This window comes from Rutidosis leptorrhynchoides, chromosome 2 (genome assembly GCF_046630445.1).
Source record: "Rutidosis leptorrhynchoides isolate AG116_Rl617_1_P2 chromosome 2, CSIRO_AGI_Rlap_v1, whole genome shotgun sequence".
Classification (NCBI taxonomy): Eukaryota; Viridiplantae; Streptophyta; class Magnoliopsida; order Asterales; family Asteraceae; genus Rutidosis; species Rutidosis leptorrhynchoides.
Window position 1 is genome coordinate 317543274 of NC_092334.1, and position 15290 is coordinate 317558563.

The 15290-nt window shown below is 36.1% G+C and overlaps 1 protein-coding gene across 1 annotated transcript in view; it reads right to left on the reverse strand.

Moving 5' to 3' along the window:
* Nucleotides 1-15290, reverse strand: part of LOC139888776 (phosphoglycerate mutase-like protein 4) — a 43835-nt gene that overhangs the window by 16581 nt on the left and 11964 nt on the right. The window contains exon 5 of the mRNA XM_071871763.1: nt 14163-14170. Within this exon, the coding sequence (XP_071727864.1) occupies nt 14163-14170 (8 nt within the window). The remainder of the gene's footprint in view (nt 1-14162; nt 14171-15290) is intronic.

Sequence of the window (15290 nt, forward strand, 5' to 3'; positions counted from 1 at the left end):
AACAAGATGCATATATAAGAATATCCCCATCATTCCGGGACACCCTTCGGATATGATATAAATTTCGAAGTACTAAAGCATCCGGTACTTTGGATGGGGTTTGTTAGGCCCAATAGATCTATCTTTAGGATTCGCGTCAATTAGGGTGTCTGTTCCCTAATTCTTAGATTACCAGACTTAATAAAAAGGGGCATATTCGATTTTGATAATTCAACCATAGAATGTAGTTTCACGTACTTGTGTCTATTTTGTAAATCATTTATAAAACATGCATGTATTCTCATCCCAAAAATATTAGATTTTAAAAGTGGGACTATAACTCACTTTCACAGATTTTTACTTCGTCGGGAAGTAAGACTTGGCCACTGTTGATTCACGAACCTATAACAATATATACATATATATTAAAGTATGTTCAAAATATATTTACAACACTTTTAATATATTTTGATGTTTTAAGTTTATTAAGTCAGCTGTCCTCGTTAGTAACCTATAACTAGTTGTCCACAGTTAGATGTACAGAAATAAATCAATAAATATTATCTTGAATCAATCCACGACCCAGTGTATACGTATCTCAGTATTGATCACAACTCAAACTATATATATTTTGGAATCAACCTCAACCCTGTATAGCTAACTCCAACATTCACATATAGAGTGTCTATGGTTGTTCCGAAATATATATAGATGTGTCGACATGATAGGTCGAAACATTGTATACGTGTCTATGGTATCTCAAGATTACATAATATATAATATAAGTTGATTAAGTTATGGTTGGAATAGATTTGTTACCAATTTTCACGTAGCTAAAATGAGAAAAATTATCCAATCTTGTTTTACCCATAACTTCTTCATTTTAAATCCGTTTTGAGTGAATCAAATTGCTATGGTTTCATATTGAACTCTATTTTATGAATCTAAACAAAAACAGTATAGGTTTCTAGTCGGAAAAATAAGTTACAAGTCGTTTTTGTAAAGGTAGTCATTTCAGTCGAAAGAACGACGTCTAGATGACCATTTTAGAAAACATACTTCCACTTTGAGTTTAACCATAATTTTTGGATATAGTTTCATGTTCATAATAAAAATCATTTTCTCAGAATAACAACTTTTAAATCAAAGTTTATCATAGTTTTTAATTAACTAACCCAAAACAGCCCGCGGTGTTACTACGACGGCGTAAATCCGGTTTTACGGTGTTTTTCGTGTTTCCAGGTTTTAAATCATTAAGTTAGCATATCATATAGATATAGAACATGTGTTTAGTTGATTTTAAAAGTCAATTTAGAAGGATTAACTTTTGTTTGCGAACAAGTTTAGAATTAACTAAACTATGTTCTAGTGATTACAAGTTTAAACCTTCGAATAAGATAGCTTTATATGTATGAATCGAATGATGTTATGAACATCATTACTACCTTAAGTTCCTTGGATGAACCTACTGGAAAAGAGAAAAATGGATCTAGCTTCAATGGATCCTTGGATGGCTCAAAGTTCTTGAAGCAGAATCATGACACGAAAACAAGTTCAAGTAAGATCATCACTTGAAATAAGATTGTTATAGTTATAGAAATTGAACCAAAGTTTGAATATGATTATTACCTTGTATTAGAATGATAACCTACTGTAAGAAACAAAGATTTCTTGAGGTTGGATGATCACCTTACAAGATTGGAAGTGAGCTAGCAAACTTGAAAGTATTCTTGATTTTATGAAACTAGAACTTTTGGAATTTATGAAGAACACTTAGAACTTGAAGATAGAACTTGAGAGAGATCAATTAGATGAAGAAAATTGAAGAATGAAAGTGTTTGTAGGTGTTTTTGGTCGTTGGTGTATGGATTAGATATAAAGGATATGTAATTTTGTTTTCATGTAAATAAGTCATGAATGATTACTCATATTTTTGTAATTTTATGAGATATTTCATGCTAGTTGCCAAATGATGGTTCCCACATGTGTTAGGTGACTCACATGGGCTGCTAAGAGCTGATCATTGGAGTGTATATACCAATAGTACATACATCTAAAAGCTGTGTATTGTACGAGTACGAATACGGGTGCATACGAGTAGAATTGTTGATGAAACTGAACGAGGATGTAATTGTAAGCATTTTTGTTAAGTAGAAGTATTTTGATAAATGTCTTGAAGTCTTTCAAAAGTGTATGAATACATATTAAAACACTACATGTATATACATTTTAACTGAGTCGTTAAGTCATCGTTAGTCGTTACATGTAAATGTTGTTTTGAAACCTTTAGGTTAACGATCTTGTTAAATGTTGTTAACCCAATGTTTATAATATCAAAAGAGATTTTAAATTATTATATTATCATGATATTATGATGTACGAATATCTCTTAATATGATATATATACATTAAATGTCGTTACAACGATAATCGTTACATATATGTCTCGTTTCAAAATCATTAAGTTAGTAGTCTTGTTTTTACATATGTAGTTCATTGTTAATATAATTAATGATATGTTTACTTATCATAATATCATGTTAACTATATATATAACCATATATATGTCATCATATAGTTTTTACAAGTTTTAACGTTCGTGAATCACCGGTCAACTTGGGTGGTCAATTGTCTATATGAAACCTATTTCAATTAATCAAGTCTTAACAAGTTTGATTGCTTAACATGTTGGAAACATTTAATCATGTAAATATCAATCTCAATTAATATATATAAACATGGAAAAGTTCGGGTCACTACAAAATCCAACTTTATTTGGGATCCAAATTTACGCTTACATGCCTCGCATTTCGAATGTCGTTCGAAATAACACGTAACTGAAAACGGGGTGTTACAACTCTCCCCCACTTAAATTGGATCACGTCCTCGTGATCCGCATCAACACTAGAAGTTAAGCACTTCTCCCTCAAACATTTCCTCTTCCAACGCCGAGTCACACAAATAGTAAACTCATCTGAATTCTCGCTTCGTGCTCTAACGTATCATATTACAACAATATCGGGCAATCAACCCACGAGTCAAAACAACCGTAACAGTTGCCTCTTCCCCGAGTATCCAAACTCGTACCATAGTCCTCACAATCGTCCTAAGAGTAGAACAATTTATCGACAATCATCGTTGTCACGCCTCCCGATCCTACGAAACACAACCAAGCCCATCATCCATAACATCATCCGTGAATTCTAAGATCTCACTAACGCTAATGATCACTAGTGTGTACTACCGCAATAAGCGATATCTCATACACTCAACGTCCAGAATTTCCATTTAGGAAATACGAAAAATGCCACATAACCTTTCAAGTCCTTGCTACAAATCGCAACACGCTACATTCATAACTGTATCACTTAACACGATCTACTAAAAACTACTACGTCGTGAACCATGTCTTGCATTAATCCAAATCGAGAAGGATTCATGCTTCCTGAAAATTCCGTACTCATTTGGTTCATAACTGTACTACTCAACCGATCATTCCCGAATATTCTCTAGACCAAGAACCACACTTCCTCCGATCTTCACACCGGATCATCCCTTCAACGAAGAAATTTTAATAACCCCGCAATAACACTTAAGAAGCACCACTTTCCCGCCGATCGATCACACGACTATACGTCACTGGATTAATCTAGGACGACAATAATATACCACGAGTTAGACGAAACATCAACACATCGTCATAGGGTTTCTCCTATGAACCGTACAATACGACTTCCTAGTACTAGCATAGAAGCTATTCGTATACTAAAATCCTGTCAACGGAGAATCATCATCACTAAATTTCCGTAATTCGCCACACGACTCACAAAATGGTCACCAAATCCGGATGAACCTTCCTACCTAGTCCGTCCATTAAGGATAGTCTCGACATTTCGATGCAACCTACGGGTCACATCTCTAGGATACACACTCTCACAACCAACACAACATCCGTGTGTCTCTATGTGAGACAATAAGAACCAACATTTTCGCCTCGCAATCGTCCGTAATGTGGAATAATCCACTTGACAACTTCCATGATCACATTTCCCGACATGGAAAATTACGTCTACCACCACAATATCTAACTTGTACCCGTTCAATAATACTATCTGAGTTTCATAGCAACCCGGATTTTACTTTATGATGGCACCTGCAACAACAACTTCATTCTCTCACCTCCATGATCTTCAACTTCGCACTTGGTCTCATACCTCACTTTGGTGCTACACGACCACCTTACGTAAGAAGTCTTACACTTCACTTGATCTAATACCACGGGAGCTTCCTCGGGCGGCAGTAAAAACTCCCCCACTTAGGATATAGCTCCACATTCTTACCGCAAAGATGATAACATCCCGCAGAATTACCATTCCACAACACACATGATCATTCTCATCACTAATCATAAACGCCAAATCACTGCAAATTCACTTTAGGCTCTCAGAGCCATCATACAAAATTACCAGAGATGTCGTAAACGCGACGACTTCACACCTTCATACCACAATTCACGATCGACTGTCTTAATTGTTCACAAAGCGAACTCCACCAAAGTCCCACGTATGACTCTAAGCATAGGCATATGCCACTTCGCTTAATCAGTCATGCATCTTAGTCGAGATCACCCGACCTTTCACGCAACGAACCTTTATCAACAATTGCTCACTCTCATGGAGAAGAGTGACCAATTCGACACAATAATTACATTGACCGCAATATCAACACTTCATCATAACCTTCGGTCTAACCGACCCTTAAGTCCGTCACCAGCTCACCGGTCATATTTACCGATCTATCACTTAAGAGCAACAAGATTCGCTCACCCGTCACTTCATAAGAAGTATTCATCACAATGCTCTTAAAATTCGACTTTCGCAACCGTCGAATTACTATCACCCATCGATCGCTATTATAATCTCCGATGCTTCCAAGGGTATCTCAAGGACACCCTAAGGATAAAGTGATCACACCATCACCGGAGTTGAACATCACACTAGCAGGTATAAGGAGGCACCTGACGCAGTGTTATGCAGACTCCCACCGCAACCTACCGAATTTTAGAACTCGATCTTTAGGTTCCATACCCCCGATGTCACCCATCTCTCCACAATAATGACCCGAAGTCATACCTCCCTGACAAACCTTACGGCCTAACGTCTTATCGAAAGTTCCTTGCGATCACACGCTACCCACAATTTCCCACAAGGCCAAAACGATATAGCCTAACGAAGCCCTTCCTCTAACACTAAGGAGATGGTTGAGAACACCAAGTCTTACACCCTTCCACATATCGGCACAATCACAACAACAGGGGTATTCCGTTAGGAATGTTACCCTATAATCCACAACACACTAACACACTATCGTAAACATCGTCATATGGGTCCCACTCACATGAGTTTAATGACCCAAAGACTCCTCGATTCGCCAATTCCAAGGCGACTCACAATTAGAATCCTAACACGATTCTCTAACCACACACACTCTACCAAGTGTAACCCAACTACAACCATTAGACTCGTCGCATTCCTTTACGGAATTCAAGTCCTCGACGCACACACGCACGCACATAAATCGGTCACCCTAGTTATGATGGGTAACTAAAACCAATAACAAACTCAACAGTGCACCCACTACTTAGGGTGACTAAGCACGCACCAAACTCGTGAGTTGGCTCACTCACTTAACTAACCGAATCCATCGTACACTTCCCAACTCACAAAGAACCTGATGTGATAACAAGCACATCGATCGATACTACAATATCCTAGGAACCAATAAAAGATTCCAAATTCGTCCCGTTCTACCCCAACCATGCCACGTTTCCTCCGTTCGGTACTTGTCATGTCATGCTTAATGTCAAGATACACTTTCGTAATAATGGTGATCGGTCATTATTATAAATGCGTACCTTACCATTTCCACATGGTCACGCAAAGTACTTTACCCGGACTGACGCAACATTCACACAAAATAACACTCGATATTTCTAGTACCCGAGTGACCAAAGTCCTTACCGCGAACTTGATCACTCAAACCGCCAAATATTCGAATCTCTCCAATAGATTCATCCCTAGGACACCGCACAAAAGATACCTGTATATATACACCTATATACCATATAATAATAAATGTAAATAAGTACACCGCAACCACAAGTCAACCTACAACCTAGGTGACTATCACTAAAGCAACGTCCAAGTTCGCCTACTTACATTAGGCACTAGCTATCTAAGGCACTAATTCACACGCGAAGTAAGGCACAACATAATCATACTTTGGACAAACACAAGTCCTAGTTAGTCACCTACTCTAAGGCACTAACAAATCTCAATCCGACCCGTATTCCTACAAGTCCCGCAAATCACGCACAACAGCCAATAAGTCTAAGACTAGGCACCTATTCCAAGGTCACCTAATTCCCATAGACTATGCTCTGATACCACTTGTAACAACCCGACATCGTTTTATCAAAATCACGATCCCAAAAAAAAATTGTCTGACAGTGTATCTGGACGGCATCCAGATCCCTGGACGGCGTCCTGTAATGAAGCCTTGGACGGCGTCCCAAGTTCTTGGACGGCGTCCAAATGAAATAAAGTGAGCTGTCCAGTTTTCTTTGATACGAATGAAAAAAACCGCTTCTCGACACTTTTCAACGAAACCAGTTTCACAATATGTCATATTAAGTAAAACTAAGATATTTCCACCATAAAAACAAGATTTACAACACCGGGCCCACAATGACCCGTTTTACAAATAAAGTAGCGATTTCGACCCATTTACATCTTTAGACGGATTTGGACTATACAACCCAACCCGATACCAAGAGCATAATCCCGGGGACTACCAAATCCCCAACACACGTCTAAATATCCAAAAGCTAATCCTCCAAGCTTAAGCAATGTCTATCGACCCTAGTCTAGCAACTAGGTAACTCCGCATCAACGATACCTATAAAAAGGTAAACAACGAGAGGGTAAGCTAAAGCTTAGTGAGTAAAATAAATAAAATATATACATGCATATACAACTTACCTACTCGCATCCTCGACAACACATAATTACATATAATCACATACCCTTTCGTATCAAAAGCTAGTATCATCAAATCGTACAACTAGCAACCTCATAAGCAATCAATGGCTAGTATCGTCAAATCGTACAACTAGCAACGTCATTAGCATAAATAATCATAATAATAATTAAATGCTACCATCAACAAATATAAACCATGGTTAACCAATTCTTCGCAAGGGAATGACTTCGCGAAACACGTCATCGATGTTCATAACAACCGTTAGCTCCCAAAAACGGCTATGGTATGCTAACCCCCGAGGTGTTCCAAAAACGGCTATGGCATCACCCCCAAGTGTTCCAAAAACGGCTATGGCATCACTTGCTCAACGTGTGAGTAAAACACGGCTATTACTCACAATCATGTGCACAAACACGGCTATGTGCACAATTAATACGGGCAACAACGTGGGAGTAAAACACGTCTATTACTCACCACCATATGCATAAACACGGCTATGTGCATAATTATCAAAAGTGGACAAAACGGCTATGCCTCACAACTATGGTCGCAAAAACGGCTATGTGACACCATTACTACGGGTAACTATCAATGTGGACAATTATGGCTATGTCCCACAACTATGGTCACAAAACGGCTATGTGACACCATTACTACAGGTAACTATCAATGTGGACAATTACGGCTATGTCCCACAACTATGGTCACAAAACGGCTATGTGACACCATTAACACGGGCACATAAATCATATACATACATACGTAGATATTCCACTCACCTCGAATTGCCCGCACAAGTCATAAATGTAAATCGCCTCCAAAAGCAACCGAGCAAACCTTTTACCAACACCATCACAACGTAGCTAAGGATGAGATGAATAACTTTTACTCTCGCGACTTGACCCGTTTCACCCTTCTTCTTCCTCAAATGGAGCTCTCTCTCACTAAAAACACTTCCTCTCTCTAGGGTTTGAAGATGAGAGTGTTGGTGGGTGAAATGTGATCCACAAATGAGGTTGGATCAGTTTTAGAGGCTCTAAACCGACCCCCAAGTGATAAGACACAAATACCCCTTTAAAATTCATTAAAATTCCAACAGTTGGCCTGTCAGGCCATTTGGACGGCTTCCAAAATGGCTGGACGGCGTCCAACCTTTCACTGGTGGACGGCGTCCCAAAATCTGGACGGAGTCCCACTGAACTGAGTCTGAAACTGAACTTGTTTTGGTCGTAACTTTCAAACCGTAGCTCCGTTTTTGATGAATCAAATATCGTTGGAAACATAAAGTGATTTACTATCCAATGGTAAGGTTTTAGAACATCAAATCCAACTTTATTTGGGATCCAAATTTACGCTTACATGCCTCGTATTTCGAATGTGGTTCGAAATAACACGTAACTGAAAACGGGGTGTTACAAAGACACAACCAATTTGAGATGGGCTTGCCCTGGTACAACTGCTCTAGTTTAACCCAAAGCTCATTTGACGTTGATAACCTGTGCACATTTGCAAGCACGTTCTTTGCAAGACACAAACGAATCGTACTTGCTGCCCTCAAATCCATATCATCCCATTCTTCTTCATCGAACTTACTGCTAGAATCACTGTCGGAAACAAAGGTGGGTTTACCTTTCAATGCCTTGTGTAACCCGGACTGAATCAACACATCCTTGACTTGAACCTGCCATAAGCCAAAATTGATCCTCCTATCAAATTTCTCTACATCAAACCTCATTAGACTGAACTTCGACATCGTATCCGTATCCTATAAACAAAACTTTCTCTGATTTTGCTCACGTTTCGACGGGCCGACAGATGTAGTGGAGTGGCGCACAGGATCCGTTAAATTGGAAAATCCAACACCCGGTCCACTACAAATTCTAGACACCACTTACTCCGAATCAGAAAAAATATTGTCTAACCAGATACCCTATACGATCAATAGAACTCGTTTCTGATGTGGACGATACACTCCCGTGGCAACCTGATGTTATGCGAGGTGTATATAAAATAGCTTAAATTTTGCTAGGAAATACTATTAAATACGATACAATTTTACACAAGATATTTATTTATTTATAGAATGGATATACTTAAACCTTGCTACAACACTTATAGGCAGTGTACCTAATCGTATAGTAGTGTAGTTTTTAGTAAGTCCGGTTCGTTCCACAGGGAAAATCTTTTAATCAAAGCTTAACGCTATATTAGTTTTATTTTATAAAAATACAAATATATATATATAAGTAATATTATTATTATAAAGGGAGTTTTTACCGTTTAATGACCGGTTTATCGATTTTAAAACTTTAGTCGCAGTTAAAACCAAAATTAAAAATAAATACAAGACTTAATGTAAAGTAAATAACGATAATGAAATTGCGATAAATAAAAGTGCGATAAAATAAACTTGTGATAATTAAAAAGTACGATAATTAAAAGTGCAATTAAATACAATAACAATAAATAAAAATGCGATAATTAGAAGTGCAATTAAATATAAAATAAAGGAAATTAAATATGAAATAAAAGAATTATGCTTATTTAAACTTCCGTAATCATGATGTTTGACGTGTTGATTTTAGTTTTATGCCCATGGGTTAATTGTCCTTTGTCCTGGATTATTTAATATGTCCGTCTGATTTTTGTCCATAACAGTCCATCAGTCATAAATATAAAGTACGAGTGTCCTCGTCAAATTATCCTTATACCCGAAGTCAAATATTCCAACTAATTGGGGACTTAAACTGTAACAAGATTTTAATACTTTGTTTGATAATTACACCAGGATGTCGACTGAGTGTAACCCAAGGTTTTAATACTTTGTTATCAATTATGCCAAGTGTCCTTGTACATAATTTCACCCCTGTTTTAATAATTTTAGTGGCTATTAATCCATTCCCGTGTCCGGTTAAATGAACGATTATTCGTACATATAAATACCCCGCCCATCGTGTCCGATCGAGTGTATATGGTTATTTATAGGGACGTCCAATTGTAAATCTTTTATATTAACATTAACAAACTATCATTTAGTTAAACAAATATAAAGCCCATTAATAACCCATAGTCTAATTTCCACAAGTGTCGTTCTTTTGTCCAAAGCCCAATTATCCAATTTTAATATTTTTAGCCCAACATCATGATTACTTCGGATTAAATAATCATAATAATAACTTAGCTACGAGACATTAATGTAAAAAGGTTGAACATAACTTACAATGATTAAAAATAGCGTAGCGTTACACGGACAGAATTTTGACTTACACCCTTACAACATTCGCTTTCATACCCTTATTATTAGAATTAAAATTAAAATTAAAATATAAATATAAATATATACTGCGTATATAGATAGAGATATTGATATATTGGATATTAAAACTCGTCGAACTGCGTTGGCTTTTATAGGAATTTGAGTCCAGGTGAACTCCACGAGTCGCGTAATTTTTTGCCTTCAAACTCCGCAACTCGCGGAGTTTGAAATTACAGCTCACCCAACTTTGGCTCTTTGTTTGCCGACGGATTTTTAATATAAATATAATATATAAATAATTTTAAGAATTATTTAAATATTATATTATATTTATGTGCATAGTTGACTCGTAATTTTTAGTCCGTTGCATCGAGCGTTGAGAGTTTACTCATGTCCCGGTTCCGGATTTTCGAATGTCCTTGCGTACAATTTAATATCTTGTACTTTGCGTTTTGAATCTTGTACTCTTGTAATTTCGAGACATTTCTTATCAATAATTGGAACCACTTTGATTGTATTTTGTACTTTTGAGCTTTTTGGACCTTTGCGTCTTCAATTCGTCGAATCTGTCTTTTGTCTTCACCTTTTATTATTTAAACGAATATCACTTTTAAATAGAACAATTGCAACTAAAAGCTTGTCTTTTTGAGGAATAATGCTATGAAATATATGTTCGTTTTTAGCATTATCAAATATTCCCTCACTTGAGCGTTGCTTGTCCTCAAGCAATATAGTCTTGAAGTAGTAGAATCACTTCTTTATTCTTCACACTTTGTACATCAGTGATTTCTATACGGCGGTATAAACAATGGTAGTAACGATATAGTTTACAGTCCCACATGACTATAAAATTTAGATCTATTAAGGAAATTGGATCTTTATGAAAACATTTGATCTTTTGAAAATTTTTATCTAGCTTTTACCCTAGATAAGTTTTCCGGAATAACCCTTCACCGGTGTTTGCAAAATATTTTTGTGGGTTTGGTGGGTTTCAGATTTGAAAATTTTAGCTCAAAACTTGCGGTTTTGTGTCACCCACTTGCTAACCTTGTATTAGGAAAGCAACACGTCCAGTATACTTGCTCAGTATATTACCTTTCGGTAAACTACCGTCCGGTTGTAAAGGAAAGCATTGAACAAGCAACTGTTAAGGCAATGTCCCCTGACATGCTTTTAATTATGGTCTATAGCGTGTCGGACGCAATTACTATCCTTGGTAGGAGCAATAGTAAAGCTCACCCTTATGATTTTTCGGTCTGGCACAAGGTCCTGTCTTTGACCATGCTATGCAACCACCGTTCTTACGGTTGACACCCGATTTGGTTCAGGTGACCTAATGAATTCCAGGTGAATTCCTAGGATTTTACGTTCAATGGTAATGAACGCATTGAAAATGGGTTTTCAGAAAACAAATCGGTTTGTAATTTTGATTAAAATATTTTCTCGTTCAAGCTCGAGTTTAGATATCATTGAATTACATGAGTTTGTAATTCTCAATCTTTAAGGTCAATCTCTAGGATTGAGTAATATCAGTCTTAAAAGCTGATTTTTAATCTTTAAGGAGATTATCCTTTCTGGGGATCTGATTCATTAGTCTTATCCAGCTAATTTGCACGGTGCCCCCCCATTTTACGAGATAAATCCTTCTCATGGTTAGGATAAATCTGACCACTTGGCGACCCTGTTTTATGCCGAGGTCCGTAGATTTCCTGCTGATTTTAGTGATGACTTTTCTAGATTTTTCGTCAACCTACAGCTGGTTTGGACGACAACTTCCTGACCTAAATCAAGAAGCGCGTTTCTTTTTCGGAAGACTTTACTTCCTTTTAATGATGGAATTGATTCATCATGTAGATCCATCTCTTCTTTTCTTTCATTGGGTAAAACAGTTTAGTTTAGTCCAAAGCAAAAGTATTTTCAGTTATTTGTTACAAAAATATGTGACATATGTTTAAAATATCTTGGTAAATTTTCCCACACTTGGCTTTTATTTTCCTTTTTATTGTCCTCTATTCCATTTTAAATGAATTTTAACATTTTGGTTTGTTTCTCAATTTATGTCCTTTCCGAGGTAACAATAATTTCGGTGTTAAAACCTAGTTTTATCGTTCATAAATATGTATAAACATGATTTTGAGTTCATTTAATTGAAAATTTTAAAAAAATTTACTAGAATTGGGTAGTCAGTATATAAGACTAGGGCTGTTCTTTATTATCAGAGAGCACTAGATTCTAATACAACTACTACTTTACTAGTATTTCTAATGGTAACCAAGTGTATAAAGTAAAAATTTTAAAATCCGAAAGAATTTAACCCCTTCCCACACTTAAGATCTTGCAATGCCCTCATTTGCAAGAAATCAGTAACAATTTAAATTATTGAGGGTGATTTGTGTGAAAATGATTAAAGTTTACCAAAGTTTCCAAACATATTGGCGTTTGTTTGCTGAATGATAAATGGTGCATATCATTTGTTCATTCCGTCTTGTTGTTATATCACATTTATTTTGCATCTTGTCGTCAAAATTAGTTGCTTTTGCTGAACTTAATGCCAGTCTTAGAAAATGCGTTGTTTTACCCTGTTGTGTACATAAGATAAACTGCAAACATATATACATATTTTTGAAGTTTGGTATATTACCCCACATTCAAAAATTATTAAAATCTAATAAAAAAATTATAAAATTATAAAAACTATTACAATATTAACATAAGTATTAAATGTATCAACGTTACAAATTATAAAATAAATAAAACTAAGTAGACTAGGGATGATACTGATACCAGTAGGAGTTCCATGCATAACCATATGTGTTATAAAATGCTTCGGCTGGGTTATACGTAGGATACGGTGGTTGGATCTCTATAGACCAGGGAGGAAATACGGGCGATGGAGTAGGAATATAGTTTCTACCTACATGTTGGCAATGAGCTATGATTTGGTTTTGATGAACTTGCCAATCTTCAAATGCTCGATGTCTAGCATTTTCATACTCTTGTGAAGCTATAAACCTTTGCATTTCTGTCATTTCATTTCCCCCTCCCACATTACCTGGCTGTTGGTTTCTCTCAACCTGTGGATGTCTATCATGGTATTGTACTGCGGCGTTATTTCACCTCTTCAAAACCTTCGCACCATGGTATACATTTAAACCTATTGTATCGCGGGGTTCTGGTTCTTCGACTAATAATCCCCCCGACTTATATCCACATTGAGATACTCAGCAATTAATGTAATAAATATACCACCTCCTATTATACTGTGTGGTCTCATCCCCCTAACCATAGCTGATAAATAATAACCCACACAATACGGTATACTTACAGCGCTTTGTGGGTCTCGAATACACATGTGGTAAAACAAATCCTGTTCATTTACCTTTTCCTTATTCTTACCTCGTTGTGTAATCGAATTGGCTAAAAACCTGTGAATTACTCTTAACTCTGCTCTATCTATATCCAAATAAGAGTAATTTCCCCCTTTAAATCGGTGATGGCTAGTCATTTGACTCCATACACCATGCGTATCAAAATTTTCGTCTATCTTTCTACCATTTAGTATCAACCCTCTACAATCGGCAGATGCTAACTCCTCAGGCGTATATATACGTAAAGCCTGAGCCATGTCTAGTAAAGACATGTGGCGCATCGAACCTCCTAACAAAAATCTAATAAAAGATCGATTGGTTAAACTATCTACCCGATCATTTATTTCTATACTACACAATAATTCTTCACACCATACTTTATATACAGGTCTACGCATATTGAATAAACGTACCCAATTGTTAAAAGTAGAATTACCATACCTCTGTGTAAGTAATTCCCTAATTGGCCCGGCTAATTCTACAGCTTTTAACGGTGCCCATTCTATTACCCTAGGTACTTCAACAGCTTTAGAATGAAGAGTATGCAAACCCCTTTGGTATTTTGGATAATCTATCCAATGTCTGTCAAATCTCAAGTTCGGGTGCAAATCTTCCAAGTGCATATCTGAAAATGTCATGACTGGATGAGGTATATCTGGTTTGTAGTAGTTATCCACCTCCTGTTGTTCCGTATTCTCAGCAGGAGCATTGCGAGCTTGGGATGAAGATTCACCCCTTTCAGTCATTTTTCTTGAGTAATTCCTTGATAGCATCCTTCTCAACATGATTTTAGTAAAAGATTTGATGATTTTCGGTGAAAAAATTCGATTTTGGGAGTAATTTTTCGGTATTTTTCGCAGTTTATGTGGGTGTTGTGTGTGGACTGAGCTGATTCCAGCGTTTTTATTTTTTTCTGTAATTTCTGAACTCCGCGAGTCGCGGTGATTTTGCCCATCAAACTCCGCGAGTCGCGGTGCTTTTTTTTTTTTTATAAATCTTAACTTATAAAACAAATATAAAATAAATTTAAAATTTTGTTTTCCTTTGTTTTAGGACGAGGTCGTTTCGGATCGATGTCCTAGTCCGTCCTTCGACAAAATTTTAAAATTTGTCTTTTTGTAGCGATTGTTTTAAAAGCTAAGATTTTTGGGTTTTTTTAATGTTTTTGGCATACTTTAATTCAATAAGATTAAAAATAATGATAATAAAATTTCTCGTCCCTCCCTCGTGTAAAGAAATTTCGGTTCAAAGACCTAGTCTTCAACTCACGACGAATTTTAAAAATCATATTTTTAACTTAGCGAAATAAAGTAAATTTTTGTTTTTAAATTCACACCAAACTTAAATTTAAAATGCATAAAATTAAGAATTCATATAATAAAAATTAAAAATTCACACCAAACTTATATTATATTTTTGTTTTTATACATACAAACTTATATTAAAAAGATTAATTTTTCAAATATTTACAATTTTAAATATATTGATTTAAAAAGTTTACAATATTATTTTAATTTTTATATATTAATTTTAAAACATGGTAAAAATAAAATTAAAAATCTTTTTGGCTTTTTATCCCACTTTAATCAATCAAATATTATCAAAAACATACGCCCGTCTTTTCGGTAAAGTAATTTCGGTTCCAT